Source organism: Bos javanicus, chromosome 7, assembly GCF_032452875.1.
Source record: "Bos javanicus breed banteng chromosome 7, ARS-OSU_banteng_1.0, whole genome shotgun sequence".
In the NCBI taxonomy this organism is placed as follows: Eukaryota; Metazoa; Chordata; class Mammalia; order Artiodactyla; family Bovidae; genus Bos; species Bos javanicus.
This window is the reverse complement of record NC_083874.1, coordinates 65,186,528-65,204,326: the sequence shown is the minus strand read 5'-3', so window position 1 is coordinate 65,204,326 and position 17,799 is coordinate 65,186,528. Positions and strand designations below refer to the sequence as shown.

Genomic DNA, 17,799 nt, shown 5'->3' with positions numbered 1-17,799 from the left:
GTCCCTTGCATTGGGAGTGTAAAGGCCGTAGCCACTGAACCACCAGGGAATTCCCATACTCATCTATTATTGAGGCTTTCACTTTTCTCTCTGGACTGACAGATGTTCCCCAATCTGCCTCCATTCCTGTTCCTCACCTGACCACCAGCCCCACTAGGGGATTTCCTCTTCAGCATCTACCTATTGGGAGCAGCTTACTGCCTTCCTCAAAGCTCAGTACCTCTGGATTCAGATCTGGTTCTTCAACCAGCCATGAGGCACCTCACTGCCTGGCAGCCTGGCTTCAGGTCTCCCTCCTGCCCACAAGGTTGCGTGAATGGACTCTTGGATCACGCTGCCCCTGTCTGGACCTCTTCCCTGACAGCTGTCAGAAACTCCCTGAGGAGCAAATGAACTTAGGCAGACAGTATGGAATCCTGAAAGAGGATACACTCTGGAGTCAGACAGATGGGGACTTTGACACTTTTTGCCCAAGGGAACTAGCGAGTCACTCATTATCTCAGAACTTCAGTCTCTTCTAATATAAAAAGGGGATACTTTGGACCTGGTGTGGTTTTGTGAGGCCTGGAGATAAAGCTTACAGCTTTTTTGGCTCACAGTAGCAATGCAATGAACAACCACTGTTCTGAGTTGATTCGATGATGTCCCTTACATCATCAAATCAAGATGCCTACTGCTAAGATTTAGTTCTTGTAAGTAGGCAGTCTTGGCTTGCTTTCCAATAACACCTGAAGTAACTTGGGAGAAGCAGTCATATCACTAACACTAACGTGCTTTATGACACTGGGCAAGTCACTTCCCCTATCAAAGTCCCAGCTTCCTCCTCTGTAAAATGAAGGGGCAGGACTGCATGGATTCGTAAGGTCACTTTGAGCACCCCTGAAGATCTGACACCCTCGTGGCACCCGGCACAGTGCTGGGTGCATCTCAGGCAGGCAAGGGAAGCCCAGTAGGTGACTCCCTGCAAAAGGTGGGGCCGGTGGCCACTGGCACACTCCAGGCTGCCTACTTCACCTTGCAAGCCTCCCTTACCTAGCAAGGGGGGGAGCCAGTTGACATTGGCTTCACAGTGTGAGTCCAAGAATGTGATGACATCCCCAGTTGCAGCTGAGGCTCCCAGCATTCGGGTCCTGATCAGTCCTTCCCGTTTCTTGGTTCGGAGAATCCTCACACTGGGGAAAAGGGCCATGTAGTCTTCAAGTGGTTTCTTCAGGTGTTCTGCAAGACAGAGAGTAGAGAAAAGATGGACAGGTGGGTAAGAACAATTGCTGAGTAATCATTCTTGTGACCCCCCCCCCTCTTTACGTGTGCACTGCACTTTACAGTTTAGACAGATTTCTGGTACACTGTCTTACTGGGTCTCTCAGATGGGGCCAACAAGGGCAGGAAGCACCACCTGTGTACTGCAAAGGGGGAAAGTGAAGTTTAAAGAGGGCCAGTGTTAGTGCCAGACTTGCAACACAGAGAGAACTTCTGTATGACAGAGTTAGCAGCTGTGATTTATGTCTGGCTTGGACCCATTCCCTCATTTTCCTGGCAACAATACTTTGATTCTTTTTTGGGGTAAACTACCTTTTCCCTCCTATTCTCAGTCCTCCAGACTTGGGTGGGTTTGACCTCATCTCCTAGTTCCCAGCAGGTGGAGCGTGTGGCTTGGGCCTGGCCAATCAGGGCATTCCATTCCCTTGACCACAGTGATTGGTTTAGGGATGGACATGTGACCCGAGTTGGTCCAAACAATGAATCCTGAGAATTTTTTTTTCCGAACTATTGAACAATGAGGCCCATTTTTCTTACTAGAGTTACTAGGTTGGTTGGCTCTAAGTCTGGAGCTGCTTCTGACATCTTTAGCAAAATGAGGTGATGAGAGATGCTGGGAGGATCTGCTGAGACTGAAGTCAACAAGTAAAAAGACAGTGAAGAGATGAAGAGAGACATTATCCTGATAACATTTTGATTCTCCAGATCTCCCTGTGCCTGAAGCAGATAGACTCCTAGTTGTTCTTATTACATATGACAACCAATTCCTCTTTTTGCTTATTCTAATGTAGGCTGGCTTCTGGCCCATGCCTAGAAAAGCTGTTATAAATAAATCTCAAAGACATTCTCTTTCTACTAAAAATGCCAGCTTTAACATTAGTGTCTTTTGATTTTAATTAGGGTTAGGCCCCTTTATGAAAACTAGTATGGCTACAAAAAACCTATAGTTTATATCATATTTAATGGTGAAATATTGAATGCTTTGCTCCTGTGATCAGGAGAAAGGCTTTCCATTTTCTTTCTACTTAAGCACTATTCTAGAATTCCTAGTCAGTGCAATTGGTAAGACAAAGAAAAGGCATAAAGATTGGAAAGACTATAGATTAAATGATTGCTTACACAGAAAATCTTCAGAAATCTACAAAAAACTAGAACAGGTAAACTTAGAAAGATTTCAGGATACAGGTCAGCATTTAAAAATCAACTGTATTTCTATAGGCTAGCTTACTTGCTAGCAATTTGAAAATGCAATTAAAATGGTAAAAATACCACTTAAAATTTAACAAAGTAAGTACAAACTGTATACTCTGAAAACTACAAAACATTGTTGAAAGAAATGAACAATCAAAATAAATGGAAAAATAGTCAATGTTCATGGATCAGATGACCTAATGTTGTTAAGATGGCAATACCTCCTATGTTGATCTACAAATTCAATGTGATCAAAAATCATAGCTGGCTTCTTTGCAGAAATTGACAATTGACAAGCTGATACAAAAATTTATGGAAATGCAAGGGATCAAGGAATCCAGCACAGCTAAAAATCTACTGATTACTTGAACATTCACAACAACATTGTTCACAACAGCCAAATGGTGACAATAACCCCAATTTCCATTATTGCACAGATAGGTAAACAAAGGTGGAATATATCCATATAACAAGAAATGAAGTGCTGATACACGCCACAACATGCACGAACCTAGAAATCACTGTATTAAGTAAAGGAGGCCAGACACAAAAGATCACATTTTATAGCATTCCACTTGTACGAAAGTCCAGATTAGGTAAATCCAGACCTGGAAAGCAGATCATGATTACCGTGAACTGGAGTGGAGGGGAACTACTTAATAAGTATGGGGTTTCCTTTGGGGGGTGACAAAAATATTTTGAAACTAGATAAAGGTGATGGTTGCACAACATTATGAATATGCTAAATGCCAATGAATCATGTACTTTAACATGAGTATTACATATTTTAATATGGTTAACCTTACATTATGTGGATTTTATCTCAATTTTTAAAAATGGGCAAAGGATATATGAACAGGTACTTCTTGAAAAAAGATACAGAAATGGCCAAACACACGAAAAGATGCTCAACATCATTAGTCACCAGGGAAATATAAATCAAAATCTTAATGAAATACTATTAATACTTCACATCCACTAGGATGGCTATGATGAAAAAGGAAGATAATAACAAGTATTGACAAGGATGTAGAGAAATAAGAATTTTCATATACTGTCTATGGGAGTGTAATAAAATGGTGTGGCCACTTTGGAAAACGGTCTGGCAGTTCCTCAAACAATTGAACACAGTTACCATATAACCCAGCAATTCTACTCCTAGGTATATTTCCAAGAGAAATGAAAATATATATTGGACTTCCCTGGTGGCCCGATGGTTAACGACCTGCCTGCCAATGCAGGGGACATGGGTTTGATCCCTGGTCCAGGAAGATTTCACGGGCCATGGAGTAACTAAGCCCATGAGCCACAACTACTGAAGCCCGTGTGCCCTAGAGCCCGTGCTCCGCTACAAGAGAAGCCACCGCAGTGAGAAGCTCATGCACGGCAACTAGAGAGTAGATCCTGCTCACCACAACTAGAGAAAGCCCACGTGCAGCAACAAAGACCCAGTGCAGCCAAAAATAAATAAATAGTTAAAAATGAAAATAAAAGCCAAAACATATATATCCACACGAAAAGTTGTACGCTAATGTTCATAGCAGCAATATTCATAATATCCCCAAAGTGAAAATCAAATCATCCAAATACACATCAACCGAAGAACAGATAAATCAAATGTAGTATATCCATTCAGGGAAAATACTATTCAGCAATAAAGAAGAATGAGCTATGGCAATAATATGAATGAACCTTAAAAAAGAGTATGCTGGAGTAAGAAAGTCAGACATTCTTGCTCTTAATTCACTCCACCAGGGCTTAGAGCTGGACAGGTCCCCCTGATTTAGGGGATGTGGCCAGATCACCTGTGAGCTGACTGTAAATACAGTTGCCTGGATCCTCCCTGTGATCTGGGAGACTGAAGGAAGCATCAGGATCTTTGGTTTTACTTGACCCACAGATAATTCTGATGCACAGCCAGCCTAGAGAGCACTGGAGTAGTTCAGTCTCTTCATTTTATAGACAGAAATTAAGTCCAAAGAAGGGAAGGTGCCACAGTTAACAGTAAAGCCAGGGCCCCTTAACTGCTTGATCCAAAACCCTCTGAGCCTTTGATTTTTATAACCCTGTATAAAAATGAATAGTTTTCACTGGGAAGGCAAATTATGATTTGCGAAGAAGCTTCACATATTTTATCTCCCTTGATTCATAAACTCGTAGTCTGCATCGATGCTGTGAAAGTGCTGCACTCAATATGCCAGCAAATTTGGAAAACACAGCAGTGGCCACAGGACTGGGAAAGGTTAGTTTTCATTCTAATCCCAAAGGAAGGCAATGCCAAAGAATGTTCAAACTACCACACATTTGCACGCATCTCACATGCTAGTAAAGTAATGCTTAAAATTCTCCAAGCCAGGCTTCAGCACTATGTGAATCGTGAACTTCCAGGTGTTCAAGCTGGTTTTAGAAGAGGCAGAGGAACCAGAGATCAAATTGCCAACATCCTCTGGATTATCGAAAAAGCAAGAGAGTTCCAGAAAAACATCTATTTCTGCTTTATTGACTATGCCAAAGCCTTTGACTGTGTGGTTGACAATAAACTGTGGAAAATTCTGAAAAGAGATGGACATACTAGACCACCTGATCTGCCTCTTGAGAAATTTGTATGCAGGTCAGGAAGCAACAGTTAGAACTGGACATGGAACAACAGACTGGTTCCAAATAGGAAAAGGAGTACGTCAAGGCTGTATATTGTCACCCTGCTTATTTAACTTATATGCAGAGTACATCATGAGAAATGCTGGGCTGGAGGAAGCACAAGCTGGAATCAAGATTGCCGGGAGAAATATCAATAACCTCAGATATGCAGATGACACTACCCTTATGGCAGAAAGTGAAGAAGAACGAAAAAGCCTCTTGATGAAAGTGAAAGTGGAGAGTGAAAAAGTTGGCTTAAAGCTCAACATTCAGAAAACAAAGATCATGGCATCGGTCCCATCACTTCATGGCAAATAGATGGGGAAACCGTGGAAACAGTGTCAGACTTTATTTTTCTGGGCTCCAAAATCACTGCAGATGGTGATTGCAGCCATGAAATTAAAAGACACTTACTCATTGGAAGGAAAGTTATGACCAACCTAGATAGCATATTCAAAAGCAGAGACATTACTTTGCCAACAAAGGTCCATCTAGTCAAGGCTATGGTTTTTCCAGTGGTCATGTATGGATGTGAGTTGGACTGTGAAGAAGGCTGAGCGCCGAAGAATTGATGCTTTTGAACTGTGGTGTTGGAGAAGACTCTTGAGGGTCCCTTGGACTGCAAGGAGATCCAACCAGTCCATTTCGAAGGAGATCAGCCCTGGGATTTCTTTGGAAGGACTGATGCTGAAGCTGAAACTCCCGTACTTTGGCCACCTGATCCAAAGAGCTGACTCATTTGAAAAGACCCTGATGCTGGGAGGGATTGGGGGCAGGAGAAGAAGGGAACAACAGAGGATGATATGGTTGGATGGCATCACTGACTCAGTGGACATGGGTTTGGGTGGACTCCGGGAGTTGGTGATGGACAGGCAGGCCTGGTGTGCTGTGGTTCATGGGGTCTCAAAGAGTTGGACACGACTGAGTGACTGAACTGAACTGAACTGACTCTGCATCACAAGTCTTCCCATCTGACAGATGAGAAAACTGATCCTTAGAGAAGCTTAGAAACTTGCCCCAGGTAATACAGCCAGGAAACTGCTTGGTTCGCCGTAGAAACAGGAGGCTTTCCCCCTCTCTAGCTGTGTTTTCCCAATCTCTCATCATCATATTACCTGCATGATTTTTGCCACTTCCACCTACCTTACAACAACTTCCTTAAGATTTTCTTTTTTAAATCAACTCACTTTTTTTTCAAGCTAATAATTTTACTTAATTAATTTTATTTTAAAAGGAAACATTAAACACTATAAGTGGAAAATCAGTACCATTTGTGATAAAGAGCTAATGAATTAAAAAAGCCAAAGTAATAAGGATAAAGTAATGTTACTAGGTTTCAGCCAGATCTTGATTCCCTCTTTTTAAAGAAGGGAGATAAGGGTAACCAGCCGAGACCTTCCATTGGAGGTAATCAGAGGAAATGAAAGAGAGATCTGAAGAGAGAAAATGTACTCTCCTTATGAGTCAACGTTACTTAATGCAAAGTCTCGGAGCCACCTGAGATCATCTTAGGTACCACTTAAAATCACTTTCGTGCTGGTGCACTTGGGGAAACACTTGATTTAAGTCTTCAGAAACGTAAGGACTAGAGATGAGGTGTGTTTTGTGCTGTGTTGTCTGGCACCTTGCAAGTTGGAACAATTAAAAGATACACAGAGGAAAGATTAACTCCAGATACAACCCCAGGCTGCAAGGCTGAAAAACACTCCAGGTCGCCTCTCGCTTGCTCACAAAGATTAATATGGCTCCTCCTGCCCTTCCCCACTTCTCTTTGGAACAGTGGCTCTGTAGAGAGCAGAAATCAATTCGTCCTAATTGAGGGACTAAATCTTTCCAAAAGAGACTTTCTTGGGAAGCGAGACATGATAGCAGAGGCACGATCACGCTCCAGATAGGCTGCTGTTAGGGCAGGAACACTACCTTAAAAAAAAAAAAAAATCCATAGTCATTGTCTTGTGACCAGCGCTTCTTCTTGGCTAGGTTCAACTGGTCGGTCGTTAACATGAGGATGAGCTAATCTTCTATACCACACACCACTACTCCCATCAGAGGGAGATATATGGCCCCGTCCGGCTCTAATCATGAGGGCCCCGCTCCGGCAGAGACCCACCGCTAAATCACCCTGCACGCAGATGGCCGCAGTCATTACAGATGGACCAATTAAGGCCTTCTGACAGCTTGTGGCAAAGTCGGTGCAATTATTTAGGGGCAATTATGTTCCTCCTGTCCGTATTAGAAAGAACATTTACACAAAATCAGGACTGTTGCCTTATTTTACCATGCCGTCTTCTTGGATGAGGACATCTCATAAAGTCATAGAATTTTCGAGCTGGAAGGGACTTTAGATGAGGATGATGATAGTTATGATGATAACAATTACAGGGAACAATTACTGAGGCTCTGCTCACACATGGAGCTCTCTCTCTATATATAATCTCCGTTGCTTACAACACCACTACAAATGGGGATACTACGGTCCTGTCTTGTATGAAAAGACACCGTGAAGCTCAGAATGGGTGGTGTGACCTACCCAAAGAACACAGTTTATAAATGATGAGGCCAAGATCTAAAACCCACCCCTGACTGTAAGAGAGCTGGCTCTTCCAGCCACATCAAAGCCCATCTCTGCCTCCATTCTGTTAACTCCTCTGTTCTACGCAGAGAGGAACAGCTAGGGCAAGTTAAATGCCTTGCCCAGAATCATATAGTGAGTCTTCCACTCTCTGGCTCCCCCCAGTTTCATAAACCCTAGGGCAAGGACGGCAAACAGGCGTCACGGAAATGCCTGTACTCATAGGTTTGTAATGGGTAGCTAAAGCAGTGTTAAGAAAGACTCTGAGGCCAGATCGTGGCTCAGTGTGAAAATGCCAGGGCTGAGAGATGTCTGGCCTGAAGCAGCAAGGTGGCAGCTGCCCTGTACCACAGAAGCACCGTGCCCATTCCAGGGGCTGCTCTGATTGTAAAGCAAAACAGAATTGCGTTTGCCCTTATTATCAATCCTAAAGGAAATCAACCCTGAATACTCATTGGAAGGACAGATGCTGAAGCTGAAGCTTCAGTACTTCGGCCACCTGATGTGAAGAGCCAACTCACTAGAAAAGACCCTGATGCTGGGAAAGACTGAAGGCAGGAGAAGGGTATAACAGAGGATGAGATGGTTAGATGGCATTACCAACTCAATGGACATGAATTTGAGCAAACTCTGGGAGATGGTGAAGGACAGGGAAGCCTGGCGTGCTGCTGTCCATGGGCTTGCAAAGAGTCGGACACGACTGAGTGACTGAACAACAATTCCTAATATAAGGATAAGTCAGAGCTATCCAACAAGGGGTGAGGTTGATCCTAAGGTGAGCCCCCATCAGTGCAAGGCCTTCAGCAGGTGTTTGCAGAGCATGGGTCAGAGTGCCCACAAGTGGGTTCTGCGTGCTTTGCCCATACCTCTTCAGCATTTTGTTCTCTCCCTGCCTGCCTCCCACCTGCCGGCACTTGATGCTGCCTGGGGTTCTATGCCTACATGGTGTACCTCAGCCAAGGACCACAGTGTGTGTAGACAACCACCCCAGCCCCCTCGCCCCTCAGGTGGGATAACTCTGAGCATGTGCTCTGTGTAGGCTCCCTGTGGGGTCACCGTGGTTGCCAGTCTTGGTGCCTGTCATAGGCGCCCTTCCTAGCTGCCTCCCACTTCCTCTTCTCACTTCCCTGCTCTCTTGCTAGTGTTTCCTGAAAGCCTCTCTCAAATTAACCACTTGCACTCACAGCCCATCTCACGATATGCTTCAGGAAACCCAAACCAAGACAGAGTCCAAGTGGCAGGTATGAGCTAAAACAGGGTTCCACAAACCCCAGCACCAGTCCATGGCCTGCTAGGAACCAGGCCACACAGCGGGAGGTAAGTAGTGGGTGAGTAAGTGAAGCTTCATCTATATTTACAGCTAGTCCCCCTCGCTCGCATTACGGCCTGAGCTCTGTCTCCTGTCAGATCAGTGGTGGTGGCATTAGATTCTCATAGGACCTCAAATCCTACTGTGAACCTCACATGCGAGGGATTGAGGTTGCGTGTTCCTTATGAGAATCATCCCCAAACCATCACCCTGCCACTCTGACCCTGGTCTGTGGAAAAACTGTCTTCCACAAAACTGGTCCCTGGTGCTAAAAAGTTTGGGGACCGCCCCGCTGAGTTAGAGGATTTGCAAGGCTGATGGTGTGATCCCTTGAAGGTGATGACTTTGGATCAGCAACACAATGACCTTTGGGACCATTATTTCTGTAACTAATGATCCCCACATGTTTAGTATGCACCTTGCCAGGCACCAACCCAAGCCCCCTGCATGTATTTACTCATGGAATCTTCACAAACACTCTACAAGGCAGGTCGTGGCTAGTATCCCTGTTTTACTGATGAGGACTCATGGGTGCTGACAGGTTTAGTAACTTTGCCCGGGTCTACACAGTAAGTGGCAGGTCTCAGATTTTAACCTGGGCAATCTGGTTCGAAAGTCTGTATGTAGGCTTCCTTGTTGAACTTTTAAAAAAATTAAGTACCATTGCAAACATATTTTAAAAAGTAGAACAGAAAAAAGAAGCCCCAAGGACCCATCACTCAGCTTCTGGAACTGTCACTTCTGGCCTCTCTTGCTTCATCCCCACCCCACCCACTGGATGATACTGGTGCTGATGGAGTCTGTGCTTATACCCATTGTGCTCTCAGAGGGGGAAAGGCAGCAGTTGTGTAGAGGGGTGGTTAACAGGAAAGGATAGTACAGCTTCCTCTGGACTAGCTGTCCCTTTCCTAGGAACACACCCAGTGAGTATCTCAGTGCTGGGCACACAGTATTTTCTCACAAAATACAGGCTGGTCATCTCATCGGGCTCCCCAAAGCCATCACAAGGGGAGCATGGCAGGGCAGGTATCATCAATTCTGGTAACGAGAAGAAACCAAGGCTCAGGAAAGCGGAGGCCTTGCCTGACATCTCTTGACAGCTGAGGCCTGAGTGATGACCAGAACCCAGGGCCTGTGCTCCCTCTGTCCTCCCTGTGTATCCCACCTGGAAACGCACGTGTTTCCCTGGGAGCAGGAGTCCTCCTGGCTCCTGGGTTGAATGGAGCCTCTCCCTCCTGTCTGCTCTGAAGGGCACTTATGACTGAGGATGGTTCTATCTGGCAAGCTGTGCACGAGAAGTTGCTGAGTGCTGACCCCCAAAAGATATGCTGGAGTCCTAAACCCTAGTAACCTATGAATATGACCTAATAGTATCTTTGCAGATGTAATTAAGTTGAGATGAGGTCATATAGGTTTATGGCAGGCCCTCATCCGATGGCTGGTATCCTTTACAAGAAGGAAATTTGGACACACAAGGAGAAGGCCATGGGATCACAGAGGCATAGGCTGGAGTGATGCATCTATATGCCAAGAAACTCCAAGGGTTGCTGGCAACACTGGAAGCTAGGCAGAGGCAAGGAGGGATCCTCTGTGAGAACCTGCCGAGAGAGAGTGTGGCCCCCCGACACCGTGATCTCAGACTTCTAGCCTCCAGGACTGTGAGGGATTAAGCTCATGTTGTTTTAAGCTGCCTGGTCTGTGGTGCCTTGTTGCTACAGCCTGAGGACATGGAGACAGAAGGCTGAGGTCTCACACACTGGCATCGAAACAGTGACACACAGCAAGAACATGGCCACAATCCAGGCCACTGCTGTCCCTTGTCTGGACGGCTGTGCTCCGTGGCCAACGGAAGTAGTCACGACTGCTGTCCCCCTGTCCCCCTGTCTGTCTTTAGTCTACACGCAGCAGTCATGTGGCCTCTGGGAAAAGAGGTAGATGGCCCTTTGGCACCCTTGCACTCTCTTGCTTAAAATCCTTCCATGGCTCCCCCTGGCTCTCGGGAGAAGATCCCAAATCCTTCCCAAGGATGACAGGCTGTGTGTGGCTGATCCTGTCCCCTCTCTAGCCTCATCCTCCCCTTCCTCACAGCCCCCAACATGTCACCTTCTTTCGGCGTCCAAAGACCCCATGATGACCCCTTCTGCCTGAGTGTCTATGTCCAAACCAGTCCTTCTGCCTGGATCGCTGACGTACAAGCCTCTTCACATATCCCCCTCATTAACTCCTGTTCATCCTTCAGATCTTGGGTCACACCTCCTCACTAAAGCCCTTCCTGACCTCCTAGACAAGGGCAGATCCTGAGGGCAGATGGGCCCAGAGCCCTGAACCTTGCTCTTCCCGCTGCTGAGCTCAGGTCATGGCTCCCTCCCGTGCACTGACTGACTCTGCCTCCCCCCATTCTAGGTGGCAGAGGAGCGAGCTCTGCTTGCCAGTGTGGCCTTCGTGCCTGGTGCGAGGCCAGAGGCATCTGCAAATCCCTGCTGAATCCACATGCTTTCCTCTTCCATCGTTTCATTTGATTTGATTTGATCTGATTTGATTTCCCTGTGAAGGAAGCAGGTCACGGTTCATCATCCTCATTTCAAGATGAAGTTAGTCAAGTTTAGAAGACGTCTCTGGTCCAAGGTTACACATCCAGCCATGTACGTGGTGAAGATGGGACTCAAATCCAGTTTTACTTTGTTCAGAAATCTTTGCTGCACTCCTGTGTGTAATCAAATTAATTCCCAAGTAGAATCCAGAGCTTCAATCTCTGGTATATCAAGCCCTGCAGAGACTCCTGAGGGGACCAAAGATAAAGGAGCTTGGTGTTTCCCCAGTGCTGGCAGGATGCCAAGCCCGTGGGACAGGGCCCTGCGGGTTGGGCCCCAAAGGAGGAGGAGAAGATGGAAGAGAGGAGGACGAGGAGGAAGAGGAAGGGGCTGGGGAAACTACGGAGCATGTCATGCATCAGACAAACCTCTGTGTCACCGCTGGTTCTCCGGCCTCGGCGGAGCTGTCAATAGCGCAGAGGCCGTGGCGAGAGAGGCTGCCTTCCCTACACTTGGCCTGGCTTCTGGGACTTCGAGGTGTTCTGGGTCATGTCTCAGATCTGCTGCGCTTCTGGCTATTCAAGTGTCATAGCTCATCTGCTTTCAAGATGGGTTTATTCACTTTTAAGTCTTCGACACTGTATTTTAAGGCACTGCCAATCCATCTGGAATAGGGAAGGGCTCCCCGCAGGCAAAACCATCTCCCTGTGTGCTGTTTTGATACTCAGGTGGTTCTAGCCAAAGGTCAATTGTTAACGTGAGTTAGGGCCTCATCTTTATCATCGCCGTTTCTGCTCGGTGCTTACTGTGTGCCTAGGTCCAGTGTTAAGTGCTGTTACCTATACACACTGTCTCATGTCATTCTTATAACCACTCTGTAAGGTAGGCCCTGTGAGCTACAGAAGGGGAAACAGGCTCAGAAAAGTTCTGGGCCAATCTATGTCCAGACACTAGTAGGTAACAGCCAGGAATCAGACCAGGTGTTTCTAATCCAAAAGCTGGCATTATTAACCATATGAAGCGATGCCACCCTGCCAAGTCCCTGGTCTCTCTGTTCTGCCAGGTGGGTGGTGGTGGTTGTTGTTGTTCATTGCTCAGTCGTGTCTGACTCTTTGCAACCTCATGGACTGCAGCATGCCAGGCTTCCCTGTCCTTCACCATCTCCTAGAGTTTGCTCAAACTTATGTCTATTGAGTTGGTGATGCCATCCAACCATCTCATCCTCTGTTGCCCTCTTCTCCTCCTGCCCTCAATCTTTCCCAGAATCAGGGTCTTTTCCAATGAGCTGGCTCTTCACATCAGGTGGCCAGACTATTGGAGCTTCAGCTTCAGCATCCGTCTTTCCAATGAATATTCAGGGTTGATTTCCTTCAGGACTGACTGGTTTGATACCGGTTTCCAATTCCACAGCCTCCACCCTATCGTCTACCCCCAGGCTTTCACTTACTTGGAAAACTTTCAGACAAGTAAATATAAACAGCAAGAAAATTAAAAAGAGAGGTCAGGAAGGAAAGCTATGTTTGCACCAGGATAGGTTTTTGTAGGGGAAATGTATAGGCATTGAAGCATCATTTATTGTTTGGAAAAGGAAAGCAGATGAGCCCTTCAGGAGCAACATACTTTTTCTGGCCCAGAGTCCTTGGAGGAAGTTCAGAGAGTGGCAGAGCAGAAAGGGTCCTCCAAATTCAGCTAGAAGGCCTTTTTTATTCTCCTTTGACACAGGTCTTTTATAACACACTCTAAGGCATAACAGTTACTTTTGATGTGTGTTTTTGAAAAAACAAAAACAATCATTTCTTTCTTTTCCCCTTCCTCCTCTGCTTCTTGATAATAGCTTTATTGAGATATAATTCACATACCATACAATTCACACATTTAAAAATCTTACAATTCACTGCCAACCAGCCATTCCTGCACAGCTAAAAGTAGTGAAGCAACCTTCCCTTAGTCAAGACCTTTCTTACAGAAAGAATTCAATTTCGTTTACTTGTTTATTTACTGGCTGCACTGCATAGCATGCAGGATCTGTTTCCTGACCGGGATCGAACTCACACTCCCTGCAGTGGGGGCATGAAGTCTTAACCACTGGACTGACAGGGAAGTCCCTAGCTCAGTTTAATCAAGAGAGCATTTACTGTACTCCTGCTGTGTGTCAGGAACTCTGCCAGGCACATTCCTTTCTGCTGATCTAACAGGGTGATTCTCAAAGTGTGATCCCCAGACGGTTGCAGCAGCATCTGGAAGCTTATTTGAAGTGCCAATTCTTAGACCTCACTCCAGACCATCTGAATCAGATGGGTGGGGCCTGTTGATTTGGACTTTTAACAAGCTCTCCAAGTGATTCTGATACATGTAAACATTTGAGACAATTATCTAACAATGCAGATGGTGACCCCAGGGAAATAAACCTAGGTGATTGTAACCATACAGTTACCCCCTGTATCTGTGGTTTCTGCATCTGGGGATGGAACCATCCATGGATTGAAAATACTCAGAAAAAAAAATCCAGAAAGTTCTGAAAAGCAAAACTTGAATCTGTTGTGTGCTGGCAACTATTTACATAGCATTACCCTGTATTAGGCATTGTAAGTAACCTAGACATGATTTAAAGTATTCAGATGCATAAAGGTTATATGCAAATACTGTGCCATTTTATATAAAAGACTCGAGCGTCCACGGGTTTGGTATCTGAGCAGGGGTGGTGGTGGTGATGTTGGTCCTCTAACCAATCTTCCCATGGATACCAAAGGATGATGTTTTAGGGTCTCCAAATGATTAGAAACAGAAGCCTATGTTTCCTGTTGGAATAACTGAAAAACGAAAACCCTCCAAGGGATCCAAAACTATTTCCTGGCCTGAACAAAACTGTGGAGGGGATGGGTGTCCTCCTGTTCTCCTCCATAGACTCACAGTGGTCCCCACCTGGCTGGGCCTCCCCTTCCCCTCCTGCCCTGACCCTCCTCTCACCTTTAAGTGAGAAAGATCTGACAAATGATTACACCTCCTGAGAGGCTCATGGCAAGGCTTCTCAAACCACAGTCCAAAGAATTCCTAGAGGAACGGTTTTCACACAGCTGCCTGGACAGCCTCAGAGATTCTGATTCCCTATGTCAGGGAGCAGTGGCTTCAAATATTTTGACTACGACCCATAAAGAGAAGCACATTTTATACCAAGACCTGGTACACATACACATAACTGAAACACAAGGTGTGATGTGAGATGTTTTCTTCTCTTCTATCCTCTTATATTTCACTTTTGCTAAAAAGCAGGTCATGTGACTTCCCTGATGAACTAGTGGTTGGAAGTCTGCCTGCCAATGCAGGGGACATGGATTCAGTTCCTGGTCCAAGAAGATCCCACACACTCTGGGGCAGCTAGGCCCGTGTGCCACAACTACTGAGCCTGCGGCTCTACAACCCATGAGACGCAAATACCGAGCCCACGTGCTGCAGTTACTGAAACCCACACACTCTAGAGTCTGCGAGCTGCAACCACTTAGACTGCTCACCCTGTAGCATGTGCTCTGCAGAGAGAAGCCACTGTGATGAGAAGCCCATGCACAGCAACCAGAGAGCAGTCCCCTCTGTCTGCAACTGGAGAAAGCCCCCACGCAGCAATGAAGACCCAGCACTGCCAAAAAATAAAGTAAAAGAAAAGAAGCTGGTCATGACCCCTCAAAGTGATTTCATGACTCTCCAATGAGTCTACCACAGTGTGAGAAACCCTGGCTCTGCGCACCATCTGGAATCTACAGTGTTAGAAGAAGATGCACCACTTGACCCTGAGGTCCTTGGCCCTGGCCCCTGATCCCTGAGGCTAGTGCTCTTTGTAAAAGACCACATTGTTGTTATTGTTATTACATTTCTAAGAATGTATAAAAATGTACTGAGGATCCAGTTCTATAAGCAGGACAGTTACTGCATAGCTTACTTCAGTAGGTCATTACTAGAATTCCTGTGCATTGATTTGAGATCTCTGGAACACCATATGGCTGGAGAAAGTCACTACTCCCAAATGGCCAACTTCCTTCTACCAAAAACTTTGGAGAGCACATTTTAGGTGTCTTTCCTCTCACCCTAAGAGCTTCTAGGCAGATGCACGCATGGGGCTTTTGCATTCTATGGGCCTACTGCCTTGAGCAGCTAAAAAGATCAAGGACACAGAAGATTTATGGGAACTGGGCCCAAACCATCAAAAGCAACATGGTGCCGACACTGGGCTGACTCACCTTCTGATTCAGGGGTTTCAACCCTCTCCTACTCTGTGTCCCTTTAGGTGACAGTTGTTCTGTATGCCCCCCTTTAATATCCTAAAGTAAAATTCATAAATAACACAATGTGTTTAACACTTAAATGGGGAAAATTCTGTATGATCCCCCAACTGTGATACAGAGAAGAAATAATAAAGTAACATGTGTTTCAATATGTAAATATCTGGAATGGCTACAAGAAGACAGTGAAGTAGCCAAGTGCTTGCAGTTCTGAGTGTCATTTACTGAACACATATTGGTTCACATTACAAGACCAGTGCAGGTCTGTGGGCTGGCAACTTAGGTACCACAAGTTGCATTGCTATTGATGTGATTTCCTATAACACTGGATAACTTTTGATGGAGTTCCAATCCCCAGAAGCAAATCTTCCCCTGACATACATATATTTCTGGAAAAGTCAGCACCATGGCAATACCTGGGGAGGGGGGAGAGTTCACTTTGGGGAGGCATGTGTGTAAGCTATAAGTGGCAGTGTGCAAGAGAGGTAGAGAAGTTGGGTGAAAGGTGCATGGGCATGTTCCAGTAACAAAATACATTTCTGGGCAGAACCTTCGGGAGGAGGAAAAGGGAATCAGTGAGCCTGGGTGTTGTGTGGTGGGAAGAGTGAGAGCAAAGCATCCCAGTGGTGTGGACCAGAGGCTGTGGGAGAAAAGGGATGTCTAATGAGAGCTGTGTGCTTCCCAGGTGGCTCAGTGGGAAAGAATCTGGCCGCAATGCAGCAGACCTGTGTTTGATCCCTGGGTCAGGAAGATCCCCTGGAGAAGGAAATGGCAACCCCATTCTAGTATTCTTGCCTGGGAAATCCCACAGACGGAGGAGCCGGCTGGCTACAGTCCATGGGGCTGCAAAAGTGTTCGACACGACTTCACAACTAAACAATACAATGACAAGAGTTGTATGTGGGTGGCTATGGCATCTGATGTAAATCTCCCTCCTCTGCCTCGTCCATCAAGTGCTCAGTAAAACCTAAAGCCCTTCCTAATATTTTTGCACACATGGACACTTCCGGGGGCTCTCCATTCAGAGTGGAAACAGAGTGAGCCCCTGAGCAGAAGCCAGAAGCCCCAGGGCAGCAGACTCAGGCTTCCACCTGCCAGGCGCCAGGCACTGTCCCAGGTACTTGGCTGGCTTCATCCCACACACATTCCTGACAGCCACCCTATGAGAGTTAATCCTATCTGACAGATGCGGAAACTGAGACTCAAGAAGGGTCTGTCACTGCCCATGATCACACAGCTAGTGTTGTGAATTCCAGCCTTAATCCATCTCTTTTGACTATTCCTTACAATCAGTGGCCTCTTGGTCTGGTGGCTTAATTTGTTAGGTTTACAGGCAAAGCTCATTTTATTGCACTTTGCTGTATTGAGCTTCAAAGATATTGAAGGTTTGTTGGCAACTCTATGTCAAGCAAGTCTATCTATCATTTTCCCAACAACATTTTTTCACCTTGTGTCTCTGTGTCACTATTTGGTAATTCTTGCAATATTTCAAACTTTTTCACTTTTCATGTTTGTAATGGAGATCTATGATCGGTGATCTTTGCTGTTGCTAATATGACTCACAAGACTCAGATGATGGTTAGCATTTTTTAGTAACAAAGTATTTTTTAAAGTAAGGTATATACACTGTTTTCTTTAGACGTACTGCTATTTCACACTTCATAATAGAGTACTGTATAGTGAAAGTGAAGTCGCTCAGTCGCACTCTTTGCGACCGTATGGACTGTAGCCCACCAGGCTCTTCCATCCATGGGATTTTCCAAGCAAGAATACTCGAGTGGGTTGCCATTTTCTTCTCCAGGGGATCTTCCTGACCCAGGGATCAAACAGGTTTCCTGCATTACAGGCAGACTCTTTACCCTCTGAGCCTCCAGGGAATCCCATAGGGTAAACATAACTATTATAGGTACTGGGAAACCAAAAAAATGCGTGTGACTCACTTTATTGTGATATCTGCTATACTGCAGTAGTCTGGAATCAAACCTCCAATACCTCCGAGGTCTGCTGTGTTTCTCTGGCACTTTTCTG

General features: G+C 45.7%; 1 protein-coding gene across 2 annotated transcripts in view; it reads right to left on the bottom strand.

The window, feature by feature from the left end:
• GALNT10 (polypeptide N-acetylgalactosaminyltransferase 10) overlaps positions 1 to 17,799 on the bottom strand; it is a 226,053-nt gene that overhangs the window by 44,795 nt on the left and 163,459 nt on the right. For both annotated transcript variants that reach the window (XM_061424122.1, XM_061424123.1), the window contains exon 5: positions 1,033 to 1,218. In XM_061424122.1, coding sequence (XP_061280106.1) covers positions 1,033 to 1,218 — 186 coding nt within the window. The remainder of the gene's footprint in view (positions 1 to 1,032; positions 1,219 to 17,799) is intronic.